This window comes from Pseudoliparis swirei, chromosome 15 (assembly GCF_029220125.1).
Source record: "Pseudoliparis swirei isolate HS2019 ecotype Mariana Trench chromosome 15, NWPU_hadal_v1, whole genome shotgun sequence".
NCBI classification, from domain to species: Eukaryota; Metazoa; Chordata; class Actinopteri; order Perciformes; family Liparidae; genus Pseudoliparis; species Pseudoliparis swirei.
In genome coordinates this window covers 12,731,603-12,747,091 of record NC_079402.1, presented here as the reverse complement: position 1 = coordinate 12,747,091, position 15,489 = coordinate 12,731,603, and the positions used below count along the sequence as shown (strand labels likewise).

The following is a 15,489-nucleotide window of genomic DNA, read 5'->3' as shown; positions in this document are numbered from 1 at the left end:
CAAAAAAGAAATCTTCCCTCTGGGTCCACTCATTAGCTTTTTCTTTTCTCGTGGTCGTCCTCAGGAGAAGGATGAGGCCATTTAACCCTTGTGTTGCCTTAGGGTTATTTTGACCCGAATCAATATTACACCCTCCCCCCGCCTTTGGGTCATTTTGACCCGATTCAATGTTTCACCCTCCTGTTACCTTTATATTTACTAACATATTTTACCCTTTGGGTTCAATTTGACGCCAGCAATTAAAACCTCCAGAAAATTATTAGAATTAATATTGTTTTCCAAGTTTAAGTGTGAGGCACTTTATGTTTGTTTGTTGACTACCGAAAGAACACCGACATTAAACATTGAATGGGGTCAAATTAATCCTAAAGCGGGGGAGGTGTAATATTGATTCGGGTCAAACAGAGGATCTGCACACTCAGCTCTTCACTGACCTCAGGCAAGTGCAGAACCTCAGGCAGCATCCCTCACCTCAGGCAGGAAATCTAAAGTTTAAAGTTTCCAGGATCCCTTCCAGTCCTTCTCTGCTCTAGAGACAGCTCTGCTCTGCAGAGGAGCTGGTTGCGCTGGTTTGACTCGCACTGCAGAGACTCAGGAGAGTTTAGAGAGAGGTGTGGGAACTTCACGGCCCAGAACACTCCCCCACCTGCAGGACTTGTACACCAGGGACAGCAGACCAGAGCCGCAGGATCATCAAGGGACCTCACCAACAACAACAGAGCTGGCAGCTGCTGCGGTCAGGCGGCTCCTCCGTAGTCACGCACAGAGAGAACAGAGAGACGGAGTTTTTTTTTCCAGGCCATCAGGATTGTGAACCTCCCGACCACACACACACACACACACACACACACACCCTCTTAGGCACACACACACACACACACACACACACACACACACACACACACACACACACACACACTACTGTAAATATTGTGTTTTTTGTAAATGTGTGTGTGTGTTGTTTGTTGCCTGCCTCCTGCTGAGCATTGCCACTTTCATTTCACTGCACACCCTGTGTGTGTATGTGACAAATAAAACATCTTGAATCTTGAATCTTGAAATGACCCTAAGGCAACACAAGGGTTAAATGATCTCCCGGTCATATGCGACCACCTTAAGTCACGGAGGCTGACTCATCTCCGTGACAACCTCATCTACTGATGAAAGCCTGTATTAAAAGTCCAGGAAAAAGCTAGTTAGTGGGCCTTGAGTTCAGATGTTCTATATTTTGTCCCCTCAAACTGCTCATAGCTCAGCATTCCTTACTGTTCGTGTCTTCGGCAGAAATCACATCCGTGCACTGAATTTTTCGATGAGTAAACAATCACGTCCTTCACACAGCAAGTGGTCCAAAATTTCACACTTATTTCCTAAAGTCCATTTGAGAAAAAAAGTAAACTATCACACCGAGCTTGCTGGCTATGAGATGAATATCTGCACCAAATATCGTTCAAAAGGCAGGACGTTTGGCACCTTGCACCCTCCTGTGTGCGAGACGAGATGACCCGGTGCTTGCGGTGTTCGGATTAACAAATGGACATTTAATAAAAACACGTGTAAGTCTCTTCTTTTAAATATTGCACATCCTAAACGAACACTGAGGGAGATGACACTGGCGTCGTGTGGCGTGACTGTGTAAACCATATTGACTCTAACCCTGGGATCAACAGAACAACCCGATCCTCTTCAAGTATCCATGGGACCGCCTCCCCTCCTCTCCTGTGAGCACAAGCTGAACAGAGGATGAGATCAGAAAGGGATGGCATGTGTTTCTGCTGTGTTGAACAGACCAGAGAGGAAGAGAGTGAGTGTCTCGGTGCAGCTGACGACGGTCAACCAGGGGAGGAGGAGAAGTGAGGCTGGAGCATGAGTTAGTAAAGGAGAGGGGGACAGACCATGGGAGTCCAGAGGCCACGGTCCGGGTTCAAAGACCGGGAAGAACCTCGGACCTGCTGCAGTGTTATGCCCTGCGAGACTTCATGCACAGTAGCTCGTCCTCAGTGATAAATTCAGGGTTCGGGCCACGAGTGCGCCTGAGGTCCGCTCTGACGAGCTCAGTTTTAAGACTTGAAGACGTGCACGGCCCGCACGACGTACTGCCTGCAGATGGGGCACTCGCTCATCCTCTTTCCACATTTGGTGCAGGTTACCATGTGACCACATTCCAGCAGCACGCAGTCGATGATGGCGTCCATGCAGATGCGACACAAGTTGTCATCAGCCGCCAGCTGAGCCTTGACACCATCTGTGGATGGGGGGGGGGGAAAGTGTTATTTTTCAGTTACAAAGCTTCTTTTCAGGATCATTAACTGTGGAGTTCAGTGCTGTTGAACAGATGCTACACACCTAACTGGAGCTGCTGCAGTCTGTGAATGATCAACAGAACCACATCATTCTGTTGGCTCACTTGGATCCTCTCTTCTATTCCCCGACACATTTCTCACCTATTATGCAAAACTGCTTTTGCTTTGTGCACACCGTGCACATGTCAGGTGTCACTTTGAAAGAACCTAATACGTTATCCATGTTGAAAACCTGTTGAATTCCCTCTGACGCCTGACATTAAGCCTCAGGTACGTGCGCTAAGGCCCAATGTGGGACTGTGGTAGTTTAAAAAAGGAGAATTAATATTTCTAATAACAATTTTAAACAAAAAAATGAAGAATAAATAAAAGATTTGATCCATTTAACCCTTTTATAAAACATCACTCTCCCGTACTGCACATTCCAAGTGTCAGACAAGCCGACGCGTGGAAACAAACTGACAGAAACTTAAATTAGTGACATACCGGTACTTAAGGATTAGTTTTTGGATTAGAGGAGTTAAAAGAAGAAAAGAGATGGTCTAAAACAATAATTGTTATAAATATTGAGCTATTTGTCTTCCAATGAGGTATATTAGACTTGTGCAACTATGTTGCAAGTTCACAATAAATAATCTGTTAATTAGAGGTGCTACTATATAAACCAAAGCAAATAATCACATCAGCAAATGATGTCAGTGCACCGGTTTACAGTTTGTTTGTTTGTTTGTTTGTTTTTTATTCAGTCAATCAAATCAAATACAATACAATATTATCCTATAAAAAAAAAATACAAAAGAGAGAGACTGAAAAGGTATAGGTAGAAGCAAAAAAATGCTTATAAATTCCTATCCTAAATTGAAATCAAAATAAATCAGAAAATTAATATAAAATAAAGAAGAAAAAAAGAAAAAAACAATAAACAAGATAAAAAACAAAATCAGTCAAGTGTCTGATTGCTGGCTGATGGCTACACGGCCTAAATATGGCCCTTGCTGCTCATATCTTGTGTGACGGGGAAAAGCCAGTCAAGTCTGCTGTCCCTACACGTCCGACTATTAAGTGGGCTAATATGATCCTCAAGCCATTTGTGTCAACAAGAGAACCTCTAGGACGCTCGACAATGTAATTACATCTGATGGAGACACGCTGCTACTGAAGTAATATGATGGCTCATCAAGAGGTAAAAGCCCTTAGAGCGAGTGCATTAACGACAGGATGAGAGTCTCTCCTTCACAATGAGATGATGCTGCAGGAGAAACACGAGTGACAGAAAGAGGAGACACTGAACCAGGCAGGAGATGATGACTTAAGTGGGCATAATGTGATAATATGCAGGATGATACAAGGGATCAAGTGGATACAAATACTGCAGCATGCCTTCCCAAATATCAAATGATGGGTGCGGTGTACCTGGTATGTGGTCATGGACGAGATGGCAAAGGTGCTGTAAAGTGGCTTTTAATGAAAACATCTTACCTCCAACTCCACTTTTGCAGGGAGGTGGAGGATATGCAACCACTTTATAGATAAGAATGGGCAGTAATAAAGAAAACACATTAGTTCAGGAAACAGTGAATTGACCCTTCTATGTAAAACACTGTTGCTTTTTAACATTGAGATCACATCAAGGGAGCTGACGGCACATTTAGATAAATGTGTTAATAAAAGGCAACCTGTGAAATATGATAATCAGACAATAATTACCTGCTGTTAAGCTCACATCTACCACTGAAAGAAAAGAAGAAGACACGGTTGTGATTCTCTTCATCATGCAGAACATGGAAAGTCAAAATGTGAATTTTAGTCGATACAAAAAAATGAAAAACATTCGTACTGGATTTCCTGTTCTGCTCATTTTCTCGATACAGTCGATGCACCCTCTCCAGCAGCTCCCACTTCTCACAGCAGCCGGAGTAATTGACAAAGTTCCTGGCGAGAATCTCTTTCAGCTGGCGGACGGAGAGGTTTTCTATCGCCTCTTCGTTGTCCAGATCAGACAGCGAGGCCCTGATCCTCCTCTGTGTCGCCGGACTGACCTACAATCCACACAGGAGACAGAGCTGCGGTCAATAACACAGTGTGCGTTCCCTGAAAGTCGCACGAGTCTCTAATGATCTTTGTTCTTCTCCTAGGAAAACACTATTTAGTCCTGAAAATGTGCAAAACATTGTACCTCCATGACATTTTCCGTGGGCTCCAGGTTCAAGAGAGACGCTGTTGGAGTATCCTCCTGCTCCTGTTTGAGTCGGAAGCAACACACTGAGGTTCATTTGAGTTTAAATTCTGATGACAGCATTTCACACACTGATCCGCCTCTTAAAAACACATTGATTTTAATGTTTAATCCCCTGATATAAAATCACTGCACTGCTGTCTGAACAAGATGCACGTGGCGCTGTTTAAAATACAAACCTTGAAGTCAAAAATGACTCCTCATTCCAGATTTGGGGTTAGTGAACTGACAGGAAGAAAACACTGGATTGAATATTCATCACGAGATGCTCTGTGTCCGATTACAATTCAGAGCTTCTTCTAGCTCCATGTGAGTATCAATGCCATCATAAAAAAACAACTTGATATCTCCCCGCGATCGAAGTCTTCAAAGTACAACTGTTCATACGTCGAATGAAAGAATAGAGGTGTTTAAACGCTGACTCAGCTGCTCTTAACCCAGTGGGTCATTATTCTCTTTGAAGGCGGAAGTCTTGAATTTGCTGGATGAAAAGGGAGTAAATGGAGGCACAGAATAGTGCAGACTCTATTTTGTTTGAGTGTATAGCTCAATGTTATCTCAGCCATTTATACTCTTTTAAGGGGTTATCGTCTCTTTATTCTTTTATCTGCTGGACAAAAGGCAGCGCGTGAAGGTCTGAAATGAGCTGTAACTGTGATATCGTGTTGCAGCCTCTGTTTCTGGACCGAAAACCCTCCGCCTCTCTCTGTTTTGGCATATTCCAGCAGACCAATCATTCCTCTGGAAGGAAGACGTGTTAATAATGCATCCGTCAGGGTCGCGCTGCTGGATGCCGGACATCATGCTCGTGTCAGGCTAGATAAAAACACGAGCAGCAGCCCGACACATGCAGAGTGCCAAACCGCGATGAGCACGTTTATTTGACTTCATGTTACATTTTTTTACTGGAAAGCACTCAAAGAGCGCAACATTTTTTAGATTTTGAATTTAGAACATGTTCAGAAATGTTCATCAAAATGTACTGATAGACAGCCACGGGTCACCTTTCTATCTTATTGCAATAGTTCATGAGAAAAAACAAGTTAACTCAACCTCTGGGGTTTTGCATTAACAGTGTGTCCTATATGTCAATTCAATAAAGTTATATTATATCATTTCAGGATGATTTCATCATATTTCTTCTTTAACATTGCACGTTGTTCTTTTGTTGCATTGGTTTTCACTGCAGAAACTACGTGTCCAAGAAAGCTACGGTCATCTTATATTGAGATTTCTGATTTAAAATGTTGTTTAGATGTAATTGTAACAATTTTTACAAATATTATTTTTTGTATTTTTTTGCAGTTTATGTCAACGCATTTGTTTTCGGTTGGAAAAATGAACAACCCAAAGGAATCTGAAAGCCTTTATGGGCCACAAACTAACCACTGTGGCGTTTCTGTGACATAACAGACTGTGTGTGAAAGGCAAAAGGCTTAAGCGGCATCGCTGGCTGGTCTGAGGGCACTGCACACACACAAGCACACACACCTACACACACACACACACACACACACACACACACACACACACTCACAGCTGTTTCCTGCTGTCACGTATACATTCTGCTGAACATTGGACCTGCTCTGAGAATCTGAGCTTTTATAATATCAATGAAGGGGAAAAGGTTCAATGAAATGTAGTAGATCTTCAGGGAGAGACACTTAATTCAGCGTGAAGATTATGAAAAACACAGAAGACCACCCGAATGGAAAAATAAAGCATGAATAATAATAACATCTAAAGATGTTTGTGTCATGGAGTTGGAGGCAGTACGTCTTCTCCTGACTCAAAACAGTCACGCTGACACTCGTGAATAAGCTTTCTTCACGGTGAAATGTATTATTTTGGATAGAATGAGGGCATATTTGGGAGAAGTACGGCGTGTGGGAATTGTCTGTGCAGGAACATCGGCCGTGTGTCTCACCTGGCTGCTGGTCCCCGAGCTGTCACTTGGGCTGAGCACGTCTCCCTGAGAGGCGGAGAGCGCCGACTGGTCGGAGGGGGAGTGCGTGGCTGAGGGGGGTGAGGCGGCGCGCGAGTGGGGGAGCGAGTGAAGGCTGTGTGTGTCGTCTCCCCCTTCATCCTCTTCCTCCTCCTCCTCCTCCTCATGTGTGTCCTCTTCGTCTTCCTCATCATCCTCGTCCTCATCCTCATCCTCCGCCACTGGTCTCTCCGCCACTGGTCTCTGCGCCACTGGTCTCTGCGCCACTGGTCTCGGGGATTCCCTGGTGCTCTGATGACACAGCACCAGGTCCACCAGGTCCTCTTTCTCTCTGCACGTGTCGGTGGAGATGTTGCGCAGCAGCAGGTACTGCCGCAGCTCTTTCACTCGGAGCTGCATGAGCCGAGGCCTCTGGAAGGCCGTGCAGTGCAGCAGGTGGCAGGTCGTGCAGCAGCGCAGGTTCTCCTGCAGCACCGAGCACAGGGCGCAGAAACCCTTCTTACAGTCACAGCAGATGTGCTGTTGGAGAGAGAAAAGAGGCGAAGACGGCTGCGATCAGCTTCATCTTCTTTTCAACACCAACTGTTTAGATCATTTTTAATTCGGCCCCGATGTCTGACTGTTAGCCTGTTCAACTATTTATCCTCCGTAAATAAATGCACCATCTACTGGAAATGGTTTCACTGATTTCAGCTTTAAAAGATGCAACCTGAAGTCGCTGAAGCTGCTGATGATAGGAACACGACTAAATGGAATCATGACATGATCGGGTTTTGTTATATTTTCACGAAACGATTATGCCTCAAATCTAGCTGAGGCTTTTATTTTACACACGTGAAGAGTTTTGTCAGATGTGAAAAGATGGAACTTTACCATTGGTTTGATTAGTTTAGATTTAATTGATTTTTTGTCATATGCATATATTGATATTAGCGCTGACAGAATTAGTCAATTAACCCTAACCCCACTTCATGGTCAAAATAACTATCAGATTCATATGAATGATTTCCACCTCACAACCATATGACTGAGGATCATGTATTTCCTGCTTTGGCAAAGAGAAAACATGCAAAGCAGCAACAGCAAGTTCCATCTGACACATTGGCTCATACCTGGTGTGCTCAGTTATTTTTTGGGGATGAGTAAAGTGAGGGGATAAGCTGATGCTTGACACTTCACTGGCATTACAACGTCTCCTGATGCACAGCAGCTAGTAGATGGACGCTTTGAAAAATGGTCCGGAAAGCAGGTCAGTCAAGGCTGTAAACATGTTCTTATCTTCTATCTACCGCAGAACATGTGCACCCAACAGATATTTTTTCTCAATCACGTGCGTTATTTTTTTTTTAATACAAAGAAAATATTGTGCTGACACGTGTGTGTGTGTGTGTGTGTGTGTGTGTGTGTCCGGGGAATCGCCCTGCTGTCAGACAGACAACTGGTGTGTGGATGGCCATCTGAAGCCTTCTCATCGTGTCTGACTGAGACTCTCTGCCTTGAAACGCGGACATGCTTCGCGGAGCCAATGCCAGAAGGAATATGAATGTGTGTTCTCAAAGGAACTTGCCAGTGAATTAACCTACTTTTTCTGTGTCTGATTTACCTCCAGTGGTGGACGTCCATTTTCCAAAGCAAACCACCACAAACTTTTAGGTCAACTAACCTAAATCAGTGGTAGAAGAAGTCCTCAGCTTCTTTTCTTATTTAAAAGTACCAATACAAGACTACAAAAATACTCATGTATTATCAACAAAATATACCAAAAGAAAGGCCCATATAGCTGAAACATTGTTATATATGATATGATTAGATTACCGATGCTGATGCACCAATGTGTAAGCAGCCTTTTATTGTTTCCACTGCTCCACTGCTGTACACCACATTTTCTCTGGGACAATAGAGTTTATTTCAAAGGTTTCTCAAACGTTTTTTTATATCTGAAATCTTAATTTGAAAGGTAATTATCAAAGTTGATGGATAAATGAAGTGCCGTGGACGTGTAAAGTAGCATGCATTCTCAAAACTTAGTATTGAGTATTAGTTACTTTCCATCACTGCCCTCAAGACAGATGTTGGTTTCCTTTCACGACAGAACAGCATGAAAATCCACTCGCAGAGTCTTTCAACTTTCCCATCACAGTAAACCACTTGCTGTCTTTATTTTTATCCCTGACATCTTGTACGTGCCTGTGATGGATGCCTTAGCTGAGCCTTTGTCTCATTTACTGGCTGTTATTCCGTTCTATTAATGGGCGTCTCGTATTGCTGTTTTATTTCTGTTAACTGTTGACAGGAAGTTGCTCAGACGACCTACACTTTATGATGAAGGTTCAATAAATAAGCTATAACAGGGATTGAACCCTGAGAGAGAAACAAAGTGATGGAGGTGATCATTTCAAATATACATGTTGTATTTCAGTGTGAATCAATGCAATATTATTCTTTTTGCATTAAAAACATCTTCAGTAAGTGAATCGGTATTATGAATGTCAGTGTTCCCTTGAATGCATCCTGAGGAAGAGTCCCAGCTCTAACTGCACGCAAGGATTACATAATTCTGACAATAAAAAGATGACCAAATGACTCTGAAGAATGACTTAAGCATGTTTCCAGTCTGCGAGTAGATTTGTTATAGTGAAACCATGCAGTCTGAAGACATAGTTTCCTAACCTGCAAATAAATTTAAAAAATCACTTTCATCTTTAATCATCTACTATCGAACTCGGCGTCCCTTTCCCTCCCACAACTCTTGCTCACCTTGCGCCTGAAGACAGAGAAGGCCAGTCCGCAAGCCTTGCACAGCTGTCCGGCGCTCCCCGAGCTGGTGGGGGGGTAGGTGGAGTACCCGGTGCTGGGGGCGAAGCGGAAGGGCCCCGCCCCTGTTCCAAAGCCTGGCTGCTGCGCCCGCACCGTGCCCGTGCCCATCACCTCGTTCAGCAGCCCGCAGCATGACGCCCACATGGACGATGCCCCCGCCTGCAGAGCACACACACACACACACACACACAATAAACTGTTAGTGTACCTATCTGGATGACAACATTCAGTCGGCCATATTTGGAATATTTGGAGTTACAAACATCGTTCCTAGATCTGCTGACCGTAAAGGCCCTTACAGCATCACATCATTCTCATAGTGATAAATCATTCAGTAAATCATTGCAGTATGCAAGCACTTTATTATAATGGTGTCTTTAACTGGTCACCTGTCATGTATATCAACAAACTATTGGTGAAATATTTTTAACAATATGACCTTGTCAGCTATGTCATCCAGTCCTTTTCTGAATATTACCAACACATGCTCGAGGAGATAGACTCCGTTGGTATGGGTGAGGAGAGGAAACACAGTGAGAGGAGTGTTGACACTGGGCAGCACATTATTGAGAGTGCTCTGGAATAGTCGTTGAGGTTAGAGATAATTAGACAGAAGCAGACTATAAAAGCTCCTATTAATGACAATCTCTAAAGAGCCCTGCAATTTCAATGTATCAGTCACTGCATTATTTTGAACAATGCGATGAACAAATAATCCATGCGGAGGGTGTGTTCGTCTCAATCACACAACACACATCTCGTGAGGGTCAAATGCAAAGAGGTAGACTCTATGTTGCCTCCCTATTTGCTGTGGAAACATGCAGACGGGCAAAAAGTCGGTGCACTCGGCTCGTACAATCAAAGTGCGTTGGATGTGTAACTGACTGCAAGACGGGCCAGACACAGTGAGCAAAGAGGGCGTGATGGGAGCCACGGCTCCTTGGGGCAAACAGATGAGAGGAGGAGGGAGGGGGAGGACAGCGAGGAGAGAATACGTCTTCTGTTGTTCCCCAGCCGGCTGAATCAATAGCTGACATGAGCATAATGCAAGCCCTCTGTGGTTCCCGGCTCTATGCGAAAAACAATGGAATTCACAGGCTCCAGCCACGTCTCTTCTCAAGGCAGCGCGCCGACTCGCCACAAACACGCTGTGATCCGACCTCACCCATCGGCTCAGGGATTCGTTCTGCAATCTTAAGAACGAGGCTCTATCTGTGGAGTCACGTTAAGGAGGAGGAAGCCCCTTCTGCACAGAGATGGCCAGGAGGGATTTGTAAAGGTTAAATCTATCATTAAATATAGAATTCTTTGTGGGATGGATCATTGCCATTACAGCCCGAGGTGGCATCTTTAATACGCTTGTTTTGTCCAAAACCGGAATATATTAAATTTAAAGTGATATAAAAACAGACAATGAGCAAATCCTGAAATTTGAGAAGCAGAAAGCTGTTCAGGTTTTCCATCAGGATGCTTCTCTACCATAAGCAGCTCACTTTATCACGATACGCCTCCAGCTTTATGCGCACACTAAAACCATGATGCAAAACAACTTGAACTATTTGTCCGTGGCGTAAGCTTGTCCTGATGTTCAGCTGCTAAAAACATACAGCCTTCCTCAAATGAGAGTGAAGCCACGAGGAGGAATGCTTCCTGCATGTGAGGAGCCGCTGCAGTCTGGCCGTGAAATCAGTCGTATCTGGCTTTGAGCCATCAGCACGAGTTCCCTCTGTCACTTCAATTAGCACTCTGCAGGCGGGGAGTCCCGGACAAACAAGTGGCACGAGCCACTGTCACATGTGTGGGCAATTGTTTTTTCTTGTATCATTTATATTTTCTCTACAGCTGAAAGATATTACTCTGGGAACACTATTTTATACTTTTATATATATATATATATATACACTACCGTTTAAAAGTTTGGGGTCATCCAGACAATTTCGTGTCTTCCATGAAAACTCACTTTTATTTATCAAATGAATTGAAAATTGAATAGAAAATATAGTCAAGACATTGACAAGGTTAGAAATAATGATTACTATTTGAAGTATTAATTTTGTTCTTCAAACTTCAAGCTCAAAGGAAGGCCAGTTGTATAGCTTATATCACCAGCATAACTGTTTTCAGCTGTGCTAACATAATTGCACAAGGGTTTTCTAATCAGACATTAGTCTTCTAAGGCGATTAGCAAACACAATGTACCATTAGAACACTGGAGTGATAGTTGATGGAAATGGGCCTATATACACCTCTGGAGATATTTCATTAGAAACCAGACGTTTCCACCTAGAATAGTCATTTACCACATTAACAATGGATAGTGTGTATTTTTGATTAATGTTATCTTTATTGAAAAAACAGTGCTTTTCTTTGAAAAATAAAGACATTTCTAAGTGACCCCAAACTTTTGAACGGTAGTGTATATATATATATATATATATATACACACACACACTATATTTTGGCCACTTTTGACAAAGAATGATCGGAGAAAGCCACAAAAACGTTATTGGGACACATTTAAATAGAAAAAAGAAAAAAGGGCGGCAAATCAGCAATGTTTTGGCCTCGTATGGTGCAGTGATCTGACCTCATTTAATTAGTTTTTCGAGGATCAAAATCTCAGAAATTGCACGAGCACAGACGGGTGAAACCATATGGGAGCCTCTGGGGCCTAATTGTGTGATGTGGAGACGAGAGTGTTTATTGAACTGAAAATCAGTCTGACGGCAAAAAAAAATAAAAACATGGAGTGACTTCCTTACTTCTACTGATTTATCTACTCCTGATACGTCTGTCGCTCATACTGCCGACTAACAGTCAGGTGACTTCACATTCATCCAATATTGCCTTAAAGTAGTTCTTCTCACTGATCTGCAACAGGATCGACTATGTTATGTTGAAGGTTATGAGAGGATAATTACATCTGTATGATTGTTATGACACCATCTCTGATTAACTAATGGTATATATTGTCCCTAATCCATGTAATTTCAAGCAAGTCACTTATAGGCTTCAATATAAAGATATATACCGAACCATCAATGCTTTTCAGTGCAAACAACCGTGCATCATGAAACATTAAATAGACAGGTTCATCGCTCACGATCTCTCCATCATCCACTGTCTCACTCTCACTTTTCATTTCCTCTTTCTCTCTGCTGAATCTCCCCCAGCCTCCTTCTTCTCTCTGGCATCCACTAGAAATGTCACTCCCACGGAGAAAAGTGAATTCAGCTGCCTGATTGTCGAGATTTTAATGTGACGTCGCCACGGAAAAATAAACTCATCACCGCCTTTCCGTCGGTGGTCTAAATTACATTACACGTCATTTAGCTGACGCTATTATCCAAAGCGACTTACAATCCTGTTACAATCATACACCGTAGACTCAGCTACAGGGAGCAATTCAGGGTTAAGTGTCTTGCTCAAGGACACATCGACTAGGGAGGGGATTGCACCTCCAACCCCCTGATTGAAAGACGGACCTGCTACCCACTGACCCACAGTCACACCACGGTCTAAAAACGATGGGAAGAAATGTGACGTTTCATCCAAACGAGGCATTACTCAGATACGTTTGGATTTGTGTCTGCAAAATAACAGATTTATATGGTTTACTCCAAATGCAGGAGGGGGAGGGGGATTCAGCCCGGATAATACTTTTAGTATGGAAATACTAACAGATATAGACTGCTGCAGAGGTTGTCCTGCAATAACAAACCATGACGGGAATATTTTACAGCCACAACCGTCATTCTGCTGTTCCCCCTGGACTCTCTTTATAGCTTCGGACTTCTTCGCAGACTTTAGGAGATGGCCCCGAAGTGAGTTTGGTGTCTCATTTGGAATATTCATGCTGCGCTGTGCTGCATCGCTGTTACATCTTACAATTACAGCAGAGATTTAAGAGCATTCGCATCCACGACACATTGAGAATGAAACAGTAAAAGTATACGTCATAGACCAAGTCCTCCCTGATTGAAATAACAAATACTTTGTGTTCTCCTGTTTTGAGATGAATGCTTATTAACACAGGGGTGGGAAAGCTTCTTCCCCCCAATTTAAACCAAATTAGTCAATAAAACATCACGTCATAATTTTGTTTTCCTGCGACATGGGGTGCAATGCCAGGGGTTATACTCTCGTTTTCCATGTGACAAACAGGATAGAAGTGCTTGACCTACACAACATTTTACCCAAGCGGGATTCGAAGAAAATATTAAAAATGTGACTGTTCAGTGTTAAATAATTGTTGATCAAAGTTGTTTTTGCTGAGTTTAAGCAGCAGAAACTCGTGTCCTGTGATACCGCTGGCATGTTTATTATCTTTACTGCATCAAATGTATGAACTTCTTGTAGGTTTTATATGTAAAACCTGTTAGTTCAAACTAATCAGTAACTGCAGATGTAGAAATATTTTCCTTTGTTCATGCAGTGATGTGGAGGGAGTTTTGCAAATGTTGTAAGTAGCCAGTTTAGCCTTTTTTTCTATTCATTTTGAATGAATAGGCTGAGCTTAAATACACTTTCTTTTACAAAAGCCAATATACCAAATAACCGTATTCCACCCTGCAATGTGCTGAATGTAAACACACATGACTCCAAAACATGCAGTGTACTTGAAAAATAAAAACATCACTTTCTCCTTCATTAACTCCATTTAGTATGTGATATTTAGATATTTAAAAAAGCCTACCTGACCAGCCAGAGCTGCGTCGCTGGCTTTAAGCTCGCAGCAGCTGTTTGGGGAAACCCTCAAGCCTGCCACACAAATCACAATACTTCACTATGAAAGGTCTCACAGTAGAAATACTTCTACATTCAAAACAGTGCTTAAGTGAAGTATTTGGACGAGTGTATGTTGTAACTTTGCAAATCTTGAATAATATTTGCAAAATGGAGACGTGCACCTTTTAAAGAGATCATTGATGCATGCGATCAGCTACAATATGACTTCAGTTAATTGATTCTTCATAATGTGTGTGTGTGGGTGTGTGTGTGTGTGTGTGTACACAGTAGGTTACTAATCATGATGAGGATGATGATGATGATGATGATGAGGATGATGATGATGATGATGGTGATGATGCTTGCAGCGACAGTCCGGCTCCAAACCTCAGCTCTCACCGTGACTGTCACCACAAAACCCAGAGCACCAATGACATCATCGCCATCCTCTTCATCATGATACGTCCCGAGCGCGAGCTGCCAGACAGCATCATCACCTTTTCTCCCTGTGCTGCAGCTGCAGCGCGCGCACGCAGAGGCACACACGCATGCACACACACACACACACACACACACACACACACACACACACACACACACACACACACACACACACACACACACACACACACACACACACACACACACACACACACACACACAGACACACACAGTCCACAGGGGAGAGGGAGGAAGGAGACTCCTGACACAGCTCGGACCTGAGAGGTGAATCTCTCCAAACATCTCAGTCTCTATCTCGTTAGACCGGATTAGGAGCCCGGCGGTGAACGGACGTCGCTCCGGTGCCTCCGGTCCACTGAACTACCACACTGGGGTCAAAGCAGGCACAGAGAAGGCGACACACTGTACCTACTGTGTATCAGGACGATTGGAGATGCAGGGAAAACATCCCGAGACTCGCCAGCTCGCCGGGAAAAATAAAATAAAAAACATATCTTTAAGATGTCTTGGTGGACGAGTTCAAATGAAACAGGGGATGCTGCGTTTAAACCAAAGCCTGTTGATGTAATTGCATCTCGGTGCACGCGAACGCATCACATTGACATTAGGATGGAGGTATTCCCTGCCTCTCGGTGCAGCATCGTGCGGAATATCAGTGGAAATCTGCATCATCGTAAGCGAATCCAAATGGTAAACGAAGTGCACATCGATCACGTACCTTCATTGCACCTCCCGTTTGAGGAATTTGCCGAGTAATGTCAGAACGACGACCATTGCGAGCGCACAGGGAATCAAACCATTACGTCTTCCCTCTCTCCAGCTGCCTGTGTGTGTGGAGTAAGCATAACGTAATGGCTAAGGGAGCCGCAGCCAATCACAGAGCGCTGGTATCTTTAGCAGCCAATCCGCTTGAACACATCGCCGGAGTGGGCGTTCCGGGCCGCGCGTACCGGCGCGTGTGTGAGCCCGACAGACGCATCGTGCTATGTTCACGGCTT

At 43.5% G+C, this 15,489-nt stretch overlaps 1 protein-coding gene across 4 annotated transcripts; it reads right to left on the bottom strand.

The window, feature by feature from the left end:
* Positions 1–980: 980 nt before the first annotated feature.
* rnf34b (ring finger protein 34b) lies at positions 981–15,282 on the bottom strand. 4 transcript variants are annotated; one of them, XM_056433324.1, is made up of 9 exons: positions 14,904–15,075; positions 13,998–14,062; positions 9,242–9,460; positions 6,467–7,003; positions 4,480–4,542; positions 4,141–4,342; positions 4,011–4,034; positions 3,783–3,824; positions 981–2,245 (listed from the first exon to the last, which is right to left on the bottom strand). In XM_056433324.1, exons 3-9 carry the CDS (start codon positions 9,443–9,445, stop codon positions 2,061–2,063), a joined length of 1,257 nt encoding a protein of 418 aa, XP_056289299.1. In that variant the 5' UTR covers positions 9,446–9,460; positions 13,998–14,062; positions 14,904–15,075; the 3' UTR covers positions 981–2,060. The 4 variants fall into 4 exon arrangements, with proteins under 4 accessions (XP_056289299.1, XP_056289295.1, XP_056289297.1 ...); XM_056433320.1 differs by lacking the exons at positions 13,998–14,062; positions 14,904–15,075 and adding an exon at positions 15,210–15,282; XM_056433322.1 differs by lacking the exon at positions 13,998–14,062 and having other exon boundaries at positions 14,904–14,981.
* Between the last annotated feature and the right edge of the window lie 207 nt (positions 15,283–15,489).